At 45.6% G+C, this 22,823-nt stretch overlaps 1 protein-coding gene across 1 annotated transcript; it reads right to left on the bottom strand.

The window, feature by feature from the left end:
• Positions 1 to 3,190: 3,190 nt before the first annotated feature.
• Positions 3,191 to 19,180, bottom strand: LOC309331840 (boophilin-G2-like; the record flags this gene model as incomplete). The annotated part of the gene is made up of 6 exons (XM_081844345.1): positions 3,191 to 3,335; positions 4,637 to 4,676; positions 6,531 to 6,707; positions 12,621 to 12,662; positions 14,885 to 15,064; positions 19,078 to 19,180. 6 exons carry the CDS (start codon positions 19,178 to 19,180, stop codon positions 3,323 to 3,325), a joined length of 555 nt encoding a protein of 184 aa, XP_081700471.1. The 3' UTR covers positions 3,191 to 3,322.
• Positions 19,181 to 22,823: the final 3,643 nt, after the last annotated feature.

Consider the following 22,823-nt stretch of genomic DNA (forward strand, 5'->3'; position numbering starts at 1 on the left):
TCCTATAGGCATCTAGCTGGCCGCTGTGAGAACAGGATTCTGTTCCAGATGGGATTCAGCAGGGCTCTGCTCCATGGGGTAGCTAGCTGCTCAGGTGCCAGGGTCCTCAGGTGTGTGTGTCCTGCAGCTGGGGGCAGGGCCAGCCACCCATGGGGCTTGGGGTGCTGTGTGGAGCCTCTCCACTGCCTCCCCCTCAGCTGTAGGGTGGCTTAGTGTTATGTACTGAAGTTCTCACCCTAGGCCAGCAGGGGGATACTGTAGATAGTTTTCACTCTGGTCCACACATGCATATAAGGGATTGAAAGTGACATTCAGTGATTGGCTAGTTACAGAAAATGGTTACTGTTGCGTTCTAGTGGAGCTCTATATAAGCAGGCTGGCTGAACCCTTCAGTTCAGTTCTGTTCTAGCCTGTGAATAAACAAGAGCTGTTTGAAGAATCGCTGTGTCGTCTGATATGTTCACCCACAACTTAACACTTAGGGTGATGTGGAGGGCAGATGCAAGTCCCACGCTGCTGTTTTAGGCAGCGCAGAGCCTGCAGGCACCCAAGTCACCATGTCACTCCCAGGAGAGACGCATGGTTTGGGCATGCTGCAGGCCACACGGTAAGTACCGGCCCCCATGGGGTGGTGCCCAGTGCCAGCCACATTTCATTATGTTTTTTGACTGAACTAAAAAGTTTTGTGAGCTCATTTTTTAAAACAACAACAACAACAACAACTCATTTGTTTGTCATTTTGTCAACCCCCCCCCCCAATAATGACACCCCTCGCACCCCCTTCCTCCGCCACTGGCTCTTCTTGTATTCTAGGTAAGCTCTTTAAGAGCGGAGGCATATTCACACTGGTGATTGATTTTTGCAGTTGTGCTCACACAGCACCTCAGCTTCCTGCAGTGCACATCAACATAAGGCTGCAAAATAGTGAAATTAGGTAAAATATTTCATTTATAAGAAATTCCCATCATGAAAAAAAAGATTTTAAGTGCTTATGCTCACAATGTTAAGTAAATAAACCAGAAAATAACACTCTTATTTCCCCCTTCTTTTAATAATTTCAATGGGGGGGGAGGTGACAAGAAATTTTCTGCACCGGGTACCACCTGACCTTGCTATGCCACTGGTAGGAAGAGACTGGGAAGAGAGTGAGGATGAATGATGGGAAGGTTTCGGCAGCACCCTTCGTGAGGAGCGGGAGCAGGAAGAGGTGGAGGACGACGACACTAGAGGAGGAGCTCTTGCCTATGCTCTTTGAGAAATCTTGCAGACTGGAGGTGGGCAAATGTCCCCACCTTCAAAAAGGGGGGAAACGAAGGCCCAGTTAACTATGCACCAGTGAGCTTGGCATCGATACCAGGTAGGGTCTGAGAACAGATAATTCAACAGTCGGTCTGTGAGCACCTAGAAAGGAATGTTGTGATTACTAAGATCTAGCATGGGTTTCTCAAATATAAGTCATGCCAAATTAATCTAATTTCTTTTTTTGATGGCAGTACACAATTTTTTATTTAGCAAGTGTGTGGTCTTTTTCTATGCTAGGGAAAGAGGGAAACTTTGGAACTCACATTAAAGGGCACATTTTAAGGTTTTCATGGCCTGCATTCCCATGCTTTGCTTTGCTGCATATTTTGTGATTTTAAATCTCCGCAGTGGTTCTCTCAACCAAGAGTACTCACCCCAAACTTAGATACTGGCATCCAGGAATTTTTGATAGCCCTCAAAACAACAGAGGTAACAAGACCCTTCTCATCAGGGAATGAAAAGTCAGTGGTTCTCCTAATATTCAGTAATCCTAATATCCTAATATTCACATGTCAGTCAAATAGGGTAGTTTTCTGCCCAGAGACATATGGGAATGGCATCCCTGTTGTAGCTAGCGATGCGAAGGTTTGGGGAAAGACCACAACCAACTGGTCACGTATTTTAATAGGTCTGTTTGCCCTCCTTGGGCGGGCGGCTTTGCGGGCAGGCACCAGGTCTCCCCTGTGAACCGGCTTCTAGCAGGCCAGACTGTCCTCCTGCCATTGAAGTGGCCAATGGCAACAGGAATTTAGGAGGCATTCCCCTGGGCATGGTGCCAACTGACCAGTAGTGGGGCTTGGTGCCATGCCCAGGGGAAGGTTAAATACGCGAAGGCCTGGGAAAAGACCGCAACCCACTGGTCACCTCTTTTCATAATAAAACTCCCATCCAGATGTTCATACTCCCTGAAGCCCATAGACATCAGATGACTACTTGATATTTCAAGCTAGCATGACCACATGTGCTGTACATTTAAAGTGTAGTGTGCTTTCCCAAAGGTTCCTGTAGTTTATTCCTCAAAGAGTTACAAATCCTAGCATGCTTAACAAGCTACGCTTCTCAGGAATTTTGTAGGGGGACAAGATGTGCTTTAAATGTATGGTGTGTATACAGCCTGTAAACAGTGTGTGGAATGTGCTTATATGAGTGCCATTGCCCCCAACGAAATCACACACTATAAATGAATGTGCTTTTCTTTTCTTTTCTCTTCTCTTCTCCCTCTCCTTTCCTCTCTCTGCTATTCTATTGATCTTTCAAGAGCATTGTTCTTGTTATGTACTGAAGTTCTCACCCTGGGCCAGCAGGGGGATACTGTAGATAGTTTCACTCAGGTCCACAAATGCAAATAAGGGATTGAAAGTGACATTCAGTGATTGGATAGTTACACAAAATGGTTACTGTTGCGTTCTAGTGGCGCTCTATATAAGCAGGCTGGCTGAACCCTTCAGTTCAGTTCTGTTCTGGCCTGTGAATAAACAAGAGCTGTTTGAAGAATCGCTGTGTCGTCTGATATGTTCACCCACAACTTAGCAATTCTAATTTGTTCTAATTCATGATCATTATCAATGGGCTGAGGGTTTCTTTCATACCAGCCAAGGGGAACCATGATAATCTAATCTGTTGGTGAGAAGGTAGTTTGCACGAAAAAACATACCATCAAACAGAGTGCATCTCATTACCTCCCTCCTGAACTCAGGGGCTATCCCCTGGAACAAAACTTATCCTTCTCCTGTGAAGTCAGGATATCGTATTCATGCGTTTGGAACAGAACCATTGTATAAATAGCATTAAAAGGAAAAGGAAGGTTCTCTGGGTTCCCTGGAAAAGTTCTAAAGAAATCTGTGATCTTACCAGCGCCTACATGCACTCCTGCATGCATTCATCTTCAGTTTCAAAGTTATTTTGGTTGCCATTACAGCCACCGTATATGAAAGGCTTACACGTCTTGCTTTGGGAATCATAGTAAAAATGAGGATAGGCTGCTTTGCAAGGTCCCGGGTTTTTTGGTTGTTTGCATGTCTCAAGCAGAGATTCTGGCATTAGAGGAGAAAAAGAAGCACAAAGACAAGTTTCATTCATATATATATAGGTATACACTGGTATCTCAGGTTACATACGCTTCAGGTTACAGACTCCGCTAACCCAGAAATAGTGCTTCAGGTTAAGAACTTTGCTTCAGGATGAGAACAGAAATTGGGCTCCGGCGGCATGGCAGCAGCAAGAGGCCCCATTAACTAAAGTGGTGCTTTGGATTAAGAACAGTTTCAGGTTAAGTATGGACCTCCAGAACGAATTAAGTACTTAACCTGAGGTACCACTGTATATGTGTATGTGTATTGTCATAGTTTGAAGAGCAAAGAAGAGGACACATTTGTCTACACTGACTGGCAGCAGCTCTTCAGGGTTTCAGGCAGGGAAACTTTTTCCCAGCTTCACCTGGAGATGCCTGGGATTGAATCTGGGGCCTTCTGCATTCAGAGCACATGCTCTGCCACTGACCTATGGCCCTAAAACAAACAGAAGGTTGCATGAGCAGAGAGAGAGAGGTTTAAAGAGACGGGCATGGAGATCAGCAGAAGAACATGGCCATAGGTGCAGAGGGCTGCATATGCTTCCACTTCAGAATGTTTCAGTAGGTAGGCCCTTGAACCCAAGAGAAAGGAAGGAAGTAGGGGAAGTGTTCCGAGATTTGTGGACAGAGAGGCCAATACGCAGGATGTGGGAGAAAAACATAAGTAGGGAAGACCTTGGCTGAGAGTCTTGGGTTCAAAAGTGAATGACCCAGAGGATGCAGAGGATGGCTGTCCTCCTGGGGCATAAATTCCATAAATACTGATGGGGCATAAATTACATAAATACTGATGGCAGTAGACTCTTCTGAATGATGATGACCACAGTGGTTGAGTACAGAAGACCAATTAACCAGAATGTGACTTCCCGGGAGAGCCCTGCTCCAGGGCTCCAAGTCAGTTGGGATGGCTGGATGGCTGAGTAGAGGAGCACAGCTTGGTCTGAAATACCACTGTCTCCCTCACTCATCCACCTGAGCATCACTTGAACTCCATGAAGCTTCACGATCTCAGCTAGATCTCTGCTGTAGGCCCTGCTCAGTGTAGCTCAGTCCAGGGGATGAGGGTTAGGCTGTGTGTTTATGGCCAGATCCCACTGTGTCTTGGGAGGAAACAAGCCCTGGGACCCGGGTGGAAATGACAAAGTAGTACAGAAAGAGTGGGGAAAGACCTTAAGAAGTGAGCTGCCAATCTGAAGAAAGCCAGCAGAAGTGGAAGGCAGAATGCATACGAGGGTCAGAAGGGAAATGCCACGGGGCTGTTACCTTTGCTCACCTTGAGTCAGCGCAGGATTAAACTTGTGTCCTATTAAATGGATAAGGAGAACAATATTACTGTATAGCAGGTGTGAGGGACCTTTTCTGCATGAAGCTTGCAAGTTTTAAGGTGACATCATTAGTGGGAGTGAGCATGGCTGGAAGGAAAAGTGAGTGTCAGGAGTGTGTGCAGGATCCAGGCCCTGTGACTGGTAGGGCCTCGCAGGACTGGGGCCTTCCTGAGTTTGGCCAGGAAGAGCAAGGCATGGCCGCACAGTGAGGTTTGACAGAAGACTCATAGCACCTGGTGAGAAGGTCCGGGAGGGGTATATGAGACCGGCATTTCCCTGGCTCTTTGCCACAGCAACATGTTACCCACCTAGCTGTGCTTTGGCTTACTGACTCCTGGTTTCCTGACTCTTGGACCCTTGGCTTCCTGACTCCTGGTTTCCTGATTTGTGGACTCTTGGCTTCCTGACCCCTGGACTGCTGACCCTGGACTGCTGATTCCCGCTTCCCAACCTCTACCCCGGTCCCGACGTACCAAGCCGGGACTCCGACTGCCTGCAACCTGGACTGTGACAATGAGTGATGCTGGTGGGAATTTCAGCAGCCAAAACCATTTTCCAGATGCTTCAGTGCTACTCTTAACCCCAAGTTACTATCCCGTTCTTGAATAAGTATTATGCCATTTCCAGATCCTCCAAGTGTCCCTATTTTTCAAGGACAGTCCCAGATTTACAGAAGCCGTCACGGTTTCTGATTTGATCCTGGAATGTCCCGCTTTTCCTTAGTACATCTCTATTTTCAGAGAAATGTTGGAGGCTATGGTAGGACGTCCCTCTTATCATTGGAGAAATGTTAGAGGGTATGGACTTATGCGAGCCCCAAGCCAAGGAGATACGTAACAATACAACCTTTAGAAAAAGTCTAAAGGCAGCCCAGTATAGGGAAATTTTTAAATGTTAAATCTTTTATTATATGTTTATATATGTTGGAAGCCACCCAGAATAGCTGGGGCAGCCAGATGGGTGGGGCGGCAGCAGCAGCAGCAGCAATGGGACATCCCTATTTTCATCAGAGAAATGTTGGAGGTTATATATTTCAGCTAAAGGCTTATTGGAGCTCAACTTAAGAGTTTGGATTTGATATCCTGCTTTATCACTACCCAAAGGAGTCTCAAAGCGGCTAACATTCTCCTTTTCCTTCCTCCCCCACAACAAACACTCTGTGAGGTGAGTGGGGCTGAGAGACTTCAGAGAAGTGTGACTAGCCCAAGGTCACCCAGCAGCTGCATGTGGAGGAGCGGAGACGTGAACCCGGTTCCCCAGATTACGAGTCTACCGCTCTTAACCACTACACCACACTGGCTCCCCAGTAAAAAGTACTGCCCAGTAAAGCTCCCCAGTAAAAAGTACTGCTTTGCTTTTCACATGATTCTACCCAGACATGCACACCTTCCCTTTTCCATGTGCCATCTGTCTGATACATTATTCACCCTTGATTTTTTTGCTTCTGTTTTCAAATTATAACTTACAACCTTCCCCTTTTCCTTACACTGCATATACACTGTACATGTACAATACATTTAAAAACACACCCATTTGCCCCAAGTGCCCTAGGAACTGTACTTTACCACTTGCAGACTCCCCCCCCCCCCTTTGAAAACTATGTACTTTCCCTATTCTAGCATCAAAAGCTGCTTTGCTACTGACATTTTAGAAAGCAAGAATGGGAGGACCCATTCCTCAGGATGCCGACAGCTCCAGTCCCACCACCCCCACTCCCTTGATTAAAGATAAGATTGCCCAGTTTGGGAGTTATAATGCATGCGTAATGCTTAGCAAAAACTGCAGGTTCTTTTTGTTGTCTATTAAAACCATTAAAAGTGGCTCATTCTTACCAGGGTTTTCACACGCCACATAGCATTGCAAGTAAGATTTGAAATTGTTCTCGTTGCCACCGCAGCCGCCATATATGAAGTGCGTACATTTCTTGTCCCAAACATCATAATAATATCGTGGGAACATAGCCTTGCATGGTCCTGTTTGTTCTGGCTGTTCGCATTTCAGAGGGAGGCCTGGGGGAGAAAGGGGTGCATAGAAATCTTACACACACTCACTCACACACTCACACTTCCACAGCTAATGTAAATCCTATTTCAAAGTCCTGTATCTATTATTCAAACTGCTGAGATGATCTCTTCCAAGTGGGCTGTGACAGGAGCTCTGCAGTAGTCAGGAGGTTAAAATCATGAAACAGAGAGCCCAGATGGGGTTAAACCGCTACTGCGGGGAAAATTTGTGGAACAATAATGGGATATCAGCTCCACCCAAGGCATGACGAATAACAGCAACAAGTGGGGGAAAGAAAGAACATCTTACAAGTACAGGAAGAAGAGCCATGGACAGAGTAATTGCCACACATAGGAAGAACAAGGATATACTTTGAGTTCCTCACTTGTAGTTTTATAAATCATTTAATGTGTCAACACAAACAGAAATTATTAATACTGCAGTTGTTGTATAAGGGATTGTTATTAAGACTGGAATGTAATGGAAATTAATAAGATTTTGGAATGCAGAAATAAAGAAAATCATCAAATCCAGCACGCAGGGAGCCACTTTATCTAAATCATATAATTTGGTATTTGAACAATTGGTATTAATGATTGTATTATAAATTGGTATTGTTATAACGAGGCTATTATTGGACTGTAATTGAAAACTAATAAAAATCATTATTAAAAAAATAAAATAAACTGCCACTGCAGTTCAGAAGCAGTTAGGATTTCACCACAACAGCAATGACTGACCGGGGCTGACTGAGGATGACAAAATTTATGGGAAAATGTGGGGTCATGATATAACAAAAACCCTGAAATTGTGGTTGCCCCTTGAAATATTATGTGGCAGCTGCCACATCTTTGCCTCATTCTACATCACCAGTGGCTAATTTACATGCATATATATATATATATATATATATATATATATATATATATATATATATTATGTTTTCGTAGATTTTCACGGGTACAGGAATGCAGGTTTTGGTGTCCTCGGGTGTCTTCCCGTGTAAAAGTTGGGGTGTCTAGGCGACGTTTCGACGAGGTCTCACTCGTCATCTTCAGGCTGGTGCTTTCGGCTTCTTGTTACTGGAACAGAGCAGGATCTCAGTGTTTGAGTTCCTATAAATACTGTAGAGGGGGTGTGGTGTATAGCCTCCAATGTTCTGGGCAGAGAGGAAGTTCCCAGGCTAGTGTGCCTTTTCTTCTTTTGTTCCTTAATTACTTGAGAGATATCTTGAGTGGTTTCTTGAGTGATATCCTGAGTACCACTTAGGTGGGTCATTAGGTGTGGATTAGTTGTTAAAGTCTTTGTGTCTTGACCTCTTGAACTTTGTGAAGAGTTTTCCTGAGAAGATGGCTGTACTGTACTTAGTTGTGCTCTGGCTTGGCTTCGTGTATAGGGGCGAGCTGTGGTTTTGTGGCTTGTGTCAGCCAGATCTGTGTAGGGATTGCAGGGGGGTGCAGCATCCGGAGGTGCCACCATGGATTGGCTACTGGATGGTGTCTGTAATTCATCTGTGGAGAGGGTCTGGGTTTGGGTCTGGTGTGGTTGATTGGTGTTGGCGTTCTGTGTGTCTCTGGATCTGGTGTCAGTTTTTGTGGGGAGGGCCAATTTCCAGATGTCTGGCAAGCGGGATGTGTCGTCACGCTTGTTCATGTTGTGAGGGTGTTTCTCTATCTCGATGGCTTCCATGATTATTCTCTTGTGGTGATGTTCCGTGTTAAAGAGCAATTTGGAATCTGCAAAATTAATTGGAATCTGCAAAATTAAACTCTTCACAAAGTTCAAGAGGTCAAGACACAAAGACTTTAACAACTAATCCACACCTAATGACCCACCTAAGTGGTACTCAGGATATCACTCAAGAAACCACTCAAGATATCTCTCAAGTAATTAAGGAACAAAAGAAGAAAAGGCACACTAGCCTGGGAACTTCCTCTCTGCCCAGAACATTGGAGGCTATACACCACACCCCCTCTACAGTATTTATAGGAACTCAAACACTGAGATCCTGCTCTGTTCCAGTAACAAGAAGCCGAAAGCACCAGCCTGAAGATGATGAGTGAGACCTCGTCGAAACGTCGCCTAGACACCCCAACTTTTACACGGGAAGACACCCGAGGACACCAAAACCTGCATATATATATTATGTATATATATGCATATTTTATATATATATATATATATATATATATATATATATATATATATATGCAGGTTTTGGTGTCCTCGGGTGTCTTCCCGTGTAAAAGTTGGGGTGTCTAGGCGACGTTTCGACGAGGTCTCACTCGTCATCTTCAGGCTGGTGCTTTCGGCTTCTTGTTACTGGAACAGAGCAGGATCTCAGTGTTTGAGTTCCTATAAATACTGTAGAGGGGGTGTGGTGTATAGCCTCCAATGTTCTGGGCAGAGAGGAAGTTCCCAGGCTAGTGTGCCTTTTCTTCTTTTGTTCCTTAATTACTTGAGAGATATCTCGAGTGATTTCTTGAGTGATATCCTGAGTACCACTTAGGTGGGTCATTAGGTGTGGATTAGTTGCTAAAGTCTTTGTGTCTTGACCTCTTGAACTTTGTGAAGAGTTTTCCTGAGAAGATGGCTGTACTGTACATAGTTGTGCTCTGGCTTGGCTTCGTGTATAGGGGCGAGCTGTGGTTTTGTGGCTTGTGTCAGCCAGATCTGTGTAGGGATTGCAGGGGGGTGCAGCATCCGGAGGTGCCACCATGGATTGGCTACTGGATGGTGTCTGTAATTCATCTGTGGAGAGGGTCTGGGTTTGGGTCTGGTGTGGTTGATTGGTGTTGGCGTTCTGTGTGCCTCTGGATCTGGTGTCAGTTTTTGTGGGGAGGGCTAATTTCCAGATGTCTGGCAAGCGGGATGTGTCGTCACGCTTGTTCATGTTGTGAGGGTGTTTCTCTATCTCGATGGCTTCCATGATTATTCTCTTGTGGTGATGTTCCGTGTTAAAGAGCAATTTGGAATCTGCAAAATTAATTTCGTGTCCTGTTTCTTTCATGTGTTGGAAAAGAGAGGAAGTTTTTTCTTCTTTTTTGACGGCATTCTTGTGTTCTGCGATACGTGCATTTATTCGTCTGTTTGTTTGTCCAATGTACGTGGCTGGGCAGACTTTGCAGGGTATTTCATAGATCCCTTGGTTTTCCAACTGGATTTTATCCTTGGGGTTTCTGAGGATATTGGCTATTTTTTGGTTGGTGCAAAAGGCTGTTTTGATATTGTGTTTATGGAGGAACACCCTCACAACATGAACAAGCGTGACGACACATCCCGCTTGCCAGACATCTGGAAATTAGCCCTCCCCACAAAAACTGACACCAGATCCAGAGGCACACAGAACGCCAACACCAATCAACCACACCAGACCCAAACCCAGACCCTCTCCACAGATGAATTACAGACACCATCCAGTAGCCAATCCATGGTGGCACCTCCGGATGCTGCACCCCCCTGCAATCCCTACACAGATCTGGCTGACACAAGCCACAAAACCACAGCTCGCCCCTATACACGAAGCCAAGCCAGAGCACAACTATGTACAGTACAGCCATCTTCTCAGGAAAACTCTTCACAAAGTTCAAGAGGTCAAGACACAAAGACTTTAGCAACTAATCCACACCTAATGACCCACCTAAGTGGTACTCAGGATATCACTCAAGAAATCACTCGAGATATCTCTCAAGTAATTAAGGAACAAAAGAAGAAAAGGCACACTAGCCTGGGAACTTCCTCTCTGCCCAGAACATTGGAGGCTATACACCACACCCCCTCTACAGTATTTATAGGAACTCAAACACTGAGATCCTGCTCTGTTCCAGTAACAAGAAGCCGAAAGCACCAGCCTGAAGATGACGAGTGAGACCTCGTCGAAACGTCGCCTAGACACCCCAACTTTTACACGGGAAGACACCCGAGGACACCAAAACCTGCATTCCTGTACCCGTGAAAATCTACGAAAGCAAATATATATATATATATATATATAAAATATGTATATATATGCATATTGTGTGTGAGAGAGAGAGCGGCTATTCTTTAACAGATATAGATGGCATTTGAAAGTGCTGTTCTGTTATTCAGAATCCCAAGATTATGTCTTCCAGTCAAGGCAGCAGAGAAACTCTAGAGTTGCACCCAGTTACCAAATCACAGAACAGAGTCCAGGAGGGACTAGGCTGCTATTGCCATTTAGAAGAATCTGGCACATCACCACAGCAGCTTTCATGAACACCTGTTAGAGCTTCATGGAGCAGAGCTCACTAGGCATAGTGAGGTACATGGAGCAGTGTAGGATCATGAGATAATAGCCCTGAAGCTGTGCTTGGCCTTTGAAATTTTCTGTGGCAGTCAGAGAGTAGGAAGCTGCCGCAACTTCTGCCTCATTTGTCTGCACCAGTGGTGGCTAGACTGTGGCCCTGCTGAAGAAGATGGATCGCAGCTCCCATCAGCCACCACCACCATGGCCAATGGTCGGGGATGATGGGAATTGTAGTCCAGCAATCTCTGGAGAGCCACAGCTCATCCACTCCGTTCTACGTGTTTTGTCAACCATCTTTCTTTCTTGCCTTCCGTTGTGTAAAACTAAACTAATGCCTCTCCGTGAGGTATGGGCAAAGCACGAAGCTGAGAAACAAGTAAATGAGAAGGAATGTAAAGAGGCGAGATGCTCATGATTGGCTTATCTATGGCCACAAAGCCACTTCTGAGCTAGGGAGGAGGTGGGGTTGCGGGCTTCACGCCCCTCCCCACAGCACACAGCAGGGGCTGGCTTTCAACCCCCACGATACCAGGGGAATCCTCGGACGTGTCACCCCCCCGGCCAGCCAATCGGCTGGCCCAGGAGGCGTGGCCTGCTATACTTAGGGCTGGCGCGGCCAAGGATCTCCCTCTTTCCCGCGCCTCAGCTGATCAGGTTTTCCCTCCCCTCCCACCCGTTAGGCTAGGCTATCTGACGTTGCTATGGACTTTGGTTGGTCTTCGTCAAGGGGCCTGGTAGGAATTTTTCCAATTGGCAGATTGGCACCAGCCACTTGGTTTTTGCCTACCTCATAGCAAACCGTCGCAACTTCCGGTATGGGCGGTTAGGCATTGGTAGAGGTATTATTATGCAGATGAAGGGGGGAAGGAAGCGCCATTACCTTCCCCCAAAACAAAGGGTAGTCCGGTAAAGGATTCTGGGGGGCATGGTCTTGTCCTAAGCCTATGGAGGTGTGGGCCCACGGCACACCCCCAAGCGGTAACTCTGGGGGGAGCTCCTAGTTGACGTGCCTCAGCAGAACTCCCACTACTGGTGGTTAACCCTTACAGGTTAGTTGATAGGACCAATGCCTAAGCCAATACTGCTCAATTCCTATAATCAATAAAGTTGTGGCCTAATTTGACCCATTTACTTGAATTCTTGTGTCTCATGTCTTTATTTCTAAGGGGGAGGAGGAAACTCACCACGCAACTTTATTAAACTCAATAAAAACTAGAGAATCTGCAAGTATTATTTGAGCGGTTTGGGGCACTTTCTAAAGTGGGAGCCACCACGTGACCTCCCTGCTGAAGTGGTTGAGGAGCTGACTTGACCATAAATTGGAAACAGTATACTGCCTGGTTCCATACTATTGAGCCACACAACTTTAATTGTTGAAGGAGCCCAACTTGCAGCTCACAACCCCTTGGACCCCAAAATTCTGGATGTGTGAGCCATGAAAGACCCCAGCAGGCGTCTCTTCCTTGCTGACAAGTCCCAAAGAACTGAGTGGCAAATTGAAGGGGTCCCTGCTCAACATCTTGGTGCTTAAGCGCTCAGCACACACCTGCCCATTGTAGCCGGCTTACCTCCCATGTATGCAGGCATTCTCACTGCGCTAATCGTGAATCCCACTGAGATATGCAATGCAGAAAAGAACAGGACATCTCACCTTTACTGTGGGTAGTGTGAGCTGACCAACCATCTGGCTTGCCTATGAAAAGTAAAACGATAGCTATGTTATGGCATGACATGGTTGATGTGGGTGCTGAGTTAAACCAGTTTAATATGCGGTTGTATAGGAAGACAAAACAGGGGTATGTGGGCAGCTGAAACAATTTAGTTAAACACTCATTCAAGAATTGCTCTTACCCCAAGTTACCATTCTGTTATTTTTACTGAATTTATTCATTGTTTAAAATATGGATATACCACTAATTCATTTTTTTTATTTTTTAAAAAATCAAAGTGGTTCACAACAGCTATAGATCAAACCAGCCAATAAAAGCTATATAAATCAGAAAGCAGATGAACCTTTGTGGAAATATATATTCTTAATTATTCTTAAATATTTAATTCATAATAAGAATTCTTAAATATTCTTATTATGCCTGCATAATAAAAGTTTTCAGCAGGCTTTAAAAAGGTGTTATGGAAGAATGCAGCTGTGTGTCATCAGGATACTGGTGCTCCAAATCTCCTAATGACTGTTCCCAATAGTTTTATATAGATGTTTAAAAGCACTGGGGGAGGAATAGTGTCCTGTAGAACTCCATAGCACAAGTACCAGGGGACCAAGATGCACCCATTAGTGCTATTCTCTGAACACAGCCTGGAAGATACTAATGGAACCACGCTATAAAAAGGTAAAGGTAAAAGACCCCTGGACGGTTAAGTTCAGTCAAAAGTGACTCTGGGGTTGTGGCGCTCATCTTCCTTTCAGGCCGAGGGAGCAGGTGTTTGTCCACAGACAGCTTTCCGGGTCATGTGGCCAGCATGACTACCGTGGTGCCCCGCAAGACGAATGCCTCGCAAGACGGAAAACTCGCTAGACGAAAGAGTTTTCTGTTTTGGAGGTGCTTCGCAAAACGAATTTCCTATGGGCTTGCTTCGCAAGACGAAAATGTCTTGCGAGTTCCTGCAGGTTTTTTTTTCCTTTCCCCCCCTTTTTCTAAGCCGCTAATCCGCTTATCCGCTAAGCCGATAAGCCGCTAAAAGCCACTAAAAGCCGCTAAAAGCTGCTAAAAGCTGCTAAAAGCCACTAAAAGCCGCTAATCCGCTAAGCCGTCAATGGGCTTGCTTCGCAAGACGAAAAAGCCGCTAGACGAAGAGACTCGCGGAACGGATTCTTTTCGTCTTGCGAGGCACCACTGTAAACTGCTTCTGGCACAACAGGGCACCGTGACGAGTGCCAAAGCGCATGAAATATAGATAATCAGTCTCACCCAGGAAAACTTGCAATGGTTCCACAAGCGGCCTGTCCACTAGTTTTGCCAAGCAAGGGGTGTTGGTGACCAGTCTATATTTATTGCACTTCACTAGGTCTAGAGCCACTGGTCCCATCACCTCCTGGCAAATAGAAGGGGAAGAAATGAAGGGAGTGAGAGATTTTACTTCCTTGGGCTCCATGATCACTGCAGATGGTGACAGCAGCCACAAAATTAAAAGACGCCTGCTCCTTGGGAGAAAGGCGATGGCAAACCTAGACAGCATCTTAAAAAGCAGAGACATCACCTTGCCGACAAAGGTCTGTATAGTTAAAGCTATGGTTTTCCCAGTAGTGATGTATGGAAGTGAGAGCTGGACCATAAAGAAGGCTAATCGCCCAAGAATTGATGCTTTTGAATTCTGGTGTTGGAGGAGACTCTTGAGAGTCCCATGGACTGCAAGAAGATCAAACCTCTCCATTCTTAAGGAAATCAGCCCTGAGTGCTCACTGGAAGGACAGATCCTGAAGCTGAGGCTCCAATACTTTGACCACCTCATGAGAAGAGAAGACTCCCTGGGAAAGACCCTGATGTTGGGAAAGATGGAGGGCACAAGGAGAAGGGGACGACAGAGGACAAGATGGTTGGATAGTGTTCTCGAAGCTACCAGCATGAGTTTGACCAAACTGCGGGAGGCAGTTGAAGACAAGAGTGCCTGGCGTGTTCTAGTCCATGGGGTCACGAAGTGTCGGACACGACTAAACGACAAAACAACAACAGGTCTCCACTGGGCCTCCTGAACCCTTCCTTCAGAAAACATAGTGACCAGCTGTGGGGCAGCGATGGGGAACCTGTGACCCTCCAGATTTTGCTGGGCTATGATTCCTATTCACAATTTTTAAAAGAACCTCACTAGCAGCAAAAAGAGAAATTTTGAACAGGTTTTCACTTTAAACATTTGTTAATTTTTAAAGATCAGGAACAGAAAGAAAAAAAGAATTGTCCTTACCAAACCTTACACACTCGGCTTCGCAATCAAGGAGATGTAGAAAGTTGTTTGCATTGCCTCCACAGCCACTGTAAATGAAGGTCGTGCACCTGCCGCTCACAGTATCGAAGTAAAAATTCTGGTAAACTGAATGGCACCTTCCATATCTTGGACGTAATTTGCACTTTGCAGGCCGTTCCTCTTGAGGAAAGGTGAGAAGAAGAGCAATGACAAGTTCCTTATATGCCATCTCATCTTTCGAAACTCAAAAGAAGATGCCGTTTGAAGATGTGACATTTGTGAATCCAACACCTGATGTCACCTCTACCAAGCAGCCAAAGTTGGACCTTCCCAAATGGGATCCAAGAATCATATAGACCAAAGAACCCAACTGGGAGCCTAGTTGCAGAGTCTGGTTGCAGAGTCTCTGCAGAGTTGCAGAGTCTCCCACAGCCCTTAAGAAGACTATAGCACACCACCATAATAAACAGAGGACTCAGGTACATTAGTCAATAAATGCATTATAACACTGTGACACCAAATGGTGCTATAGAGCTGTTTTTTGCAGAGTGTTTTCAGAACTTTTATATATATATATATATCTGTGTCGATCTTGCCTGAGTAAAGGTCTGTGGGATCACCCTGACAATGAGGCTGCTGCACCTCCTTCCCTCTCCCTCCACTGGTCCTTTCAAAGCTCTTTCATTCCCATGTGCTCTAGTTTAAGAAAACCATTCCACATGCTATATCATCAGGAGAGCTAGAAAGTGAGCAAAGGTGTGAATGGAGGAACGAGGCAGCAGATGCAGCAGACCCTGACTTCAAATGTGTTATCCGCTGTTGAATATAGTCTGTCCCTAATCTGCAAATCAAATCTATGTACAACTTGCCTGGACTTTGATCTCGTGAAGTTTGCTGCTGTAATCCAAACGAAGTGTGTGAAATAATATACATTTTCCACCTGGTGCGGTGGGCAGTCCAAGGGCTTTTTGGCCATATTCACTTTTATTTTCTTTAACATTCTTGAAGATAAACATCTTTCCTAGAGGCTAGTAAGTGTGACTCCTGCTGCATACTTTTAAAAAGGTCACTGGAAATGAGATCACATAATTTTGGGCTGCGTACACCATACCTGCCAACATTTCTCCAATGAAAATAGAGATGATGATGATGATGACAGCCCATCCATAATAATAATAATAACAACAACAATAATTAATAATAATGGCCCACCCTTCTGACTGGGTTGCCTCAGCCACTCTGGACAGCTTCCAACATGCAAAATAATAATAATTAATCATTAAATATTTTTTTAAAAAAACTTCTCTTTACAGGACGGCTTCCAGATGTCTTCTAAAGGTTGTATCTCCTTGCTCAGGGATTGCATAACTCCATCCCCTAAGAGGGACATTTCAGGGCCAAATCAGAAACTGGGCCGGCTTCTGTAAATCAGGGACTGTCCCTGGAAAACAGGGACAACTGGAAGGTCTGATACACACCACACATTTAAAGATCATGACTTCCCCCAAAGAATCCTGGGAAATCTACTTTGTTAAAGCTGCTGGGTGCTGTAGCTCTGTGGCCTACAGTACAGTTCTCAGGATTCTTTGGGGGGAAGCATTGTGCGTTAAACATCTGCTGTGTGGTCAGCAAATGTTTCCAAGGGCTGTACGGGGGAAAGTATGGGAGCTCCCGTGTTGTGATCTGAAGGAACTTTTTTTTTTTTTTAATTGCATGTTGTTCCTGGAAATAACTTCATGTGATCACAAAGCCCTCTTTCAAGACATAATTCTGGCTGTGTTTTGAAAATACACTAAATACACTAAATATATTGCACTTCCTATTTAAGGTCTTATATTTAAAATAAATGTTCATAAATGTACCAAGCAAACACGTACATAAATATATAAACCACATATCTGAAGCAGCACAGGAAACCATTTTGACTCCCAAACTCATCAAATGTTTCTCTGCAAGGAGGGAGGGGGTGAGGGAACTTTCCCATTGTCTCAGGAATTAAGTATTTACCATCTCAAAGGAATGGCCAGACTACCAGAAAAAGCAATCAGATAAAGCATTATGAGATAACCTGGCAGACAGGAAAAACAACAACATTCAAATTTCTGTTGTAGACCGCCTTTTCTGTGATGTAGGTATGATGTTGGTGGGGGGTGGTCTAGGGCTACACCCCTTCTGTGATGTATGTATGATGTATGGAGGGGTAGTCTTCAGCTGCAGGGCAGGGAATTTCAAAATGTACGGTATATATAAGGGCGGGCACACCTTTGTTCTGGGTCCTCCTCCGCTCTCCTGTGAGGGGAGCACCCTGTTGCAACAGCTTTAATAAAGATCAGGCTTACTAGCTGCTTTGCTTCTCAATATTCTCTGGTTGGCCTCTGTTATTTTCTCCTACTGATGGAGAACCTACAAAAGACTCTATAAGGGCAGATTTTGTTTACAACACTAGCCTCTTCAAGATGTTGGCTTTTTTTAAAGAAAGTTAAAGAGAATGAAGAAGAACATGGTTTAAAATCCCTCTGAACACCTCATATAACTGTGAATTTAAATATCAAAATACTTCAAAACATGAATTTATATTTTTTTTAAAGGGTAATTCAGAAGACAGATTGTGAATTTTGATAGGGTTGGACTGCCAGTCACTAGTTACAGGGTGGAGTGACTGAACCCTGTATGGAAACATCCACACTAAACTTTGAAAGCAATATTATACCACTTTAAACTGCTGTGGCTTCTCCCAAACTATTTTAAAAGCTGAAACTTTAAAAAAAAAAAAAATAAGGGTGCTTAAAAACCTGTGATAAGAAAAACTGCCACCTTCCCCAGTGCTTCTAATATTAGATAGTTCAGCACACTCAGGAATCAAACGTTTTCTGTCTCTTTTGTAGGGAATGTATATATATTTTTGTACATTCTGCAATGTCAATTTTTAGGAAGCCTCTATTTCCCCCGCCCTCAGAGATCAGACCCTCCAAGTGTCCCTATTTTCCAGGGACAGTCCTGAATTTACAGAAGTCGTCCTGGTTTCTGATTTGATCCTGGAATGTCCTGCTTTTCCTTAAAGTAAAAGTAAAGGACCCCCTGACAGTTAAGTCCAGTCGCAAACGACTCTGGGGTTGCAGCGCTCATCTTGCTTTACTGGCCAAGGGAGCCAGCGTTTGTCGGCACACAGTTTTTCCAGGTCATGTGGCCAGCATGACTGAGCTGCTTCTGGTGAACCAGAGCAGCGCATGGAAACGCCGTTTACCTTCCCTCTGGAGCGGTACCTATTTATCTACTTGCACTTTGAGGTGCTTTCGAACTGCTAGGTTGGCAGGAGCAGGGACCGAGCAACGGGAGCTCACCCCATCGTGGGGATTCAAACCACCGACCTTCCGATCGGCAAGCCCTGGGCTCTGTGGTTTAACCCACAGCACCACCCGAATCTCTCTTTTCCTTAGTATGCCCCTATTTTCATCAGATAAATGTTGGAGGGTATCATAGGTGCCAACTCCCTGGGGCCCAGGGCACCAGAGCACCCACAAATTTCGATGCCAGGGCCATGCACACTACATGGCACCCACAATTGTGGCGCCAAGTTGGCACTCCTGGAGCGTACAGAATAGGACATTCCTGTGGCTTTTTTTCAGCCGGAACACACCAAAACTCAGTTCCGGCACCTCTCAGATTGGCACCATTGCCATTCTAAGAGAACAAGGGAGGCATTCACGGTGAGTTCTGGCACCTCTTTTTCTAGAAAAATAACACTTCAGTAGAGAAATGTTGGAGGGTATTAGAACTACAATTAGGATTCACTGTTAGACTGCTCTGGAAATAGAGGGGAATGGGCATTTTCTAACAACTCTCAACAGCCTTAACAATTCACATTTCCCAGGATACGTTGGAAAAAGCTATGGCTGTTTAATGTGGTATAACACCGCTTTAACGGTATAGTGCTGATGGGACCTTATGTATCCATTAGGATGAAAGTCCCAAGCTGAGAGGCAAGTATGCAGGCATGGCGAACAGAATGCGAAAAGGCACAGCCTTTGTCGCCCAGTGTCGGAGGTGAGTGGCACATGCCACAGAACTGTTCTCATGATATTAGCGCAAAGCCTGTGCCTCCAGATCCCATTCCGTTCTGCATTGGATGCCTAACTTGCAGGGAGGCCCAGCAGACTTGAGGCATATGAGGGCCAGAAAAATGGAAGTCTTACCTTCCCAAATGGCATCCAGAGAGGGAAACAAACCGTGCACCTTAGACCAAGGTGCCAATAATCCCATGATGAAGGCCAGGAATACAATGATATTGCACTGCATGGTGGCTTCTTGATGCAAATGCTCAGTGCTGAGAGGAACAACTTTATATAGTGATGTAGAGCAAGATAGTCATCTGGACATCAAGCACAAGTTTTTAATAGGCAGGGACACTCTGAAGCACCTCTGCTTAGAGCAAGATAACCTTCTGTCCTTGAATGAGGACTGTTCCAAACCAGGAACATAGAGGAGCCATCAAGTTCTTCAGCATAACCTTGGCATAGCCAGAAAGAGATCTGTTCCCATAAGATGGTGATACAAACCCAACAGGTGTGACATGGAAGATTCAGAACGGATACAATTCTTCTTGCAGAACATAGTTGGCCACCAACTCAGGGTTCATTCTGACTTCCTTTTGTACTGCATTTCTAGCTTTAAAGCTCAGTGTTCAAGTTCCCCTCCCCCCTCCGCCCCCAGCACTTTCCCCTTGAAAGTTTGCTGTTTATCATTGAATCAGAGCAAACCACAGAAAAGCCAAGTTGCCATTGGTTTTGATTTAGCATTAAAAAGTGGGCTTTCCTTGTGTTATGTACTGAGTTGAATAGGATCCAAAATGCAGGATCCAAAATGCAGCAGTCTGATTGGTCCTAGAACAATAGGATTCAGAATGCAGCAGTCTGATTGGTCCTAGAACAATGCAGCAGTATGATTGGTCTGCAGGAGTCACCCAATTCAGCTCCAGATGGAAGTGAATCCACTACCTGATTGGCCAACAGGAGAATTCTGGAATTAGCCAATCATGTGCAGCCCATTGTGTAAATAATGTATATAAGGCAGATACTTTGGGGAAACATTCATTCCTCGTCACCACTATGAGCTGAATAAAGAGCATGAAATCCACTCTCGACTCTGAATATATTTCACCTTGGTTAAAAAAAAAAGAGAGAACATGCTCCCTTAGAACCAGCCTTACCTTCATTTCCAGGTTAGCTCCTATTTTTGTCTGAGGGAGGGAGCCATCCACTAGCTACCCAGAAATTCTCCTCACAACCTACCGTATTTTTCGTCCCATAGGACGCACCTAGTTTTTTGGGGGGGAAATAAAGGGAAAAAAATTCCCTTTATTTCCCCCCCAAAAGCAGGTCGGGGAAACTGAACCAGGTCGAGGAACGGCGCTGCGCCTCCCTGCTGTCCCCCGAGCTTGTGGGACTGGCCAATGTCTGCCTCAGGCGGCAGGCTGCTATCCGCAGCGTGGGGAGCCCTGCGGGGAACTCCTGCAGGGCTCCCCATGCTGCGGATGTCTGCCCGGCGCGCAGGGCGCTCTGCTTCAGGGCGCTCCGCCCGCCGGGTGGCAGGCTGCTATCCATTTGAGGGAATAGCATTTTCCTTTCTGTCTTGTGAAACAGAAAGGAAAATGCCATTCCCTCAAATAATCCTGGGAACTATACTTTCTAGGGGTATGAGGAATCATACCTGTAGAGACCACTACAGAACACTTTTGTGTGAGGGAAGCCATGTGCTCTTGATGTGCTTTCAATGTTTGGTGTGTACAAAGCCATTCTTTCCAAAGGCTTTATGGAGGGGGTGGGTATAGGTGCTCCCATGTCATGATTTGGGAGCACAATAACTTCAATTTGTATTCTGAATGTTCTTATGTGATGCCAATAAAGGTTACTTGACTTGAATCACTTCAGGTGACTCTTTAGCACTCTTTCCAGAGACTTTCCTGCCCCTGTTTTGAAAGCACACTACAGAAACTCCACTTCCTGGCCTCTAGGAGGTGCTGCTTTTACCTTTAGGAAAGTTATAAAGAATAAAGGAAGAGTTACATTCCCTCTAACACCTCATACTGCTGCAAGTTGAAATGTCAAGATATGAATTTATGAAACTGAATTTGTAAATCAGAAACCAAATGGTGAATTCTGACAGGGTCAGTTGCTTTTTAAACGGAGGTGAATAGGGGTCTCTAACAACACTCAGCACCAGAGCAATCTACAGGTCCCATGCCAGAAAACTGTCATCATGATGGCGCTAGTCCAAACCTCCCAACCCAGTCCAATCTGCAGGGGATGTCTGGCAGCTTACAGACTTGAAGCCTATGAGGGCCAGAAGTCTCACTGGCTGAACAGGCAAAGAAATCCTGCTTCTTGGACAAAGGTGCCAATAATCCCACGATGAGGACAAGGAGTGCCGTGTTAATGCACTGCGTGGTGGCTGCTTGATGTGAATGCTCAGTGCTAAGAAGAGCCATGTTATATAGTATTCAACAGTGATATGGAGGGAGATAGTCATTTGGACATCAAACATTTGTTAATAGGCAGGGACATACTGAAATAGCTCTGCTTAGATCAAGGCAACCTCCTGCTCGTGAACAAGGACTATTCCGAACAAGGGACATGGAGGAGTTTGCTTGCATGGCCATCACTCTGTATACCAGCAGAGGGGAACCTCCAGTTGCTGGGCCAGATTAAGCTGAACAAGGTTTCCTAATGTAAAGCCTGCAAAACCATTTCCCTCCAACCAAACGCACTTGCCCCACACCTAATGTCCCATGTGACATTGCATCAGGTGTGTGGCAGGTGAAGTCACAACTGCAAGGAAACCATTGGGAGCCTCAGTGTACATTCAGCAGGGCCATAGCTGTCAACCGTCCCTTATTTGGCAGGAAAGTCCCTTATCCTAGTGCCGTTTCCTGCTGCTGCCCCTTATTGATGATGTCCCTTAAATTTCCAGGGTTTCAAAGGAAGCAGCTCCTCTCCCTCCCTCCCTGCTGGCCAGGGAGGAGGGAGGCTCCAACTGTGTTGCTTGGCTGCATTGCTCACCCAGTAAGGAGTCTAAGAACGACTGGGGGGTGGAGCTTGCATGCCTTGTGCCGATCAAATTGGCCGCATTGCCTGGGGACTCGCTTTTGGTCAGTGCTTCCCAGCAGAGAGGTGACGGTGGTTTTCCTTGCTGCATCCCCTTTGCCGGGTTGCTGCGCTGTGGGAACCACTGCTTGAGGCTTCATTTGGCTGCTGGCAGGGCTTTCTGCCTTTGGCTTGGAGGGGCTCAGAAGTTGAACATACCTGTGCCCGGAAAATCCCTTATTTTGGCTGCTGATCCCTTATTTTTGAGGCTGCTGGTCCCTTATTTTCAAATCTGTAAGTTGACAGCTATGAGCAGGGCCCACTGGGATTGGCTGTACGAGCAAGCTTTCAATCAGCAACTCTGTAGCTGATTTGCTGTCATGACAAGGACCATGTGGAAATGCTTCCTTTTCCTGTGCTGTTTGAAATTCAGCCTCTCAAGGAGGAAAGAGCATTTCACCTGATGCCATGGTGATGTCAGATGATTGACAGGTGGGTCAAAGTGGCTCTTGTGGGCTTGAGGAAAGCAGGATCCTGCCCACTGGCCTGGGCCATTTCCCCACTCCTGGTGTATAGGTATATACAGCCAGAGCCAGCCCTATCATTAGGCAGAGTGAAGGGGCTGCCTGAGGCATATGTGACGTCAGGTGTGATGCAGGTAAAGATGGGGGTCCAGAGGAATGTTTGGGAGCCTGAAAATGGCTACTACTTGTCCCTTGTCTAGTGAGGTTTACTGCCAGCGCTGGTCAGCTGATCTGTGATGACAGCAAGGATCGCAAAGGAAAACCATTTTCAGGGACAAGGAAATACTTTGCTTGGCATCATGGTGATGTTGTATGATTGGCAGGTGGGTGCCCACA

This window comes from Podarcis erhardii, assembly GCF_964252035.2.
Source record: "Podarcis erhardii genome assembly, chromosome: 16".
Taxonomy (NCBI): Eukaryota; Metazoa; Chordata; class Lepidosauria; order Squamata; family Lacertidae; genus Podarcis; species Podarcis erhardii.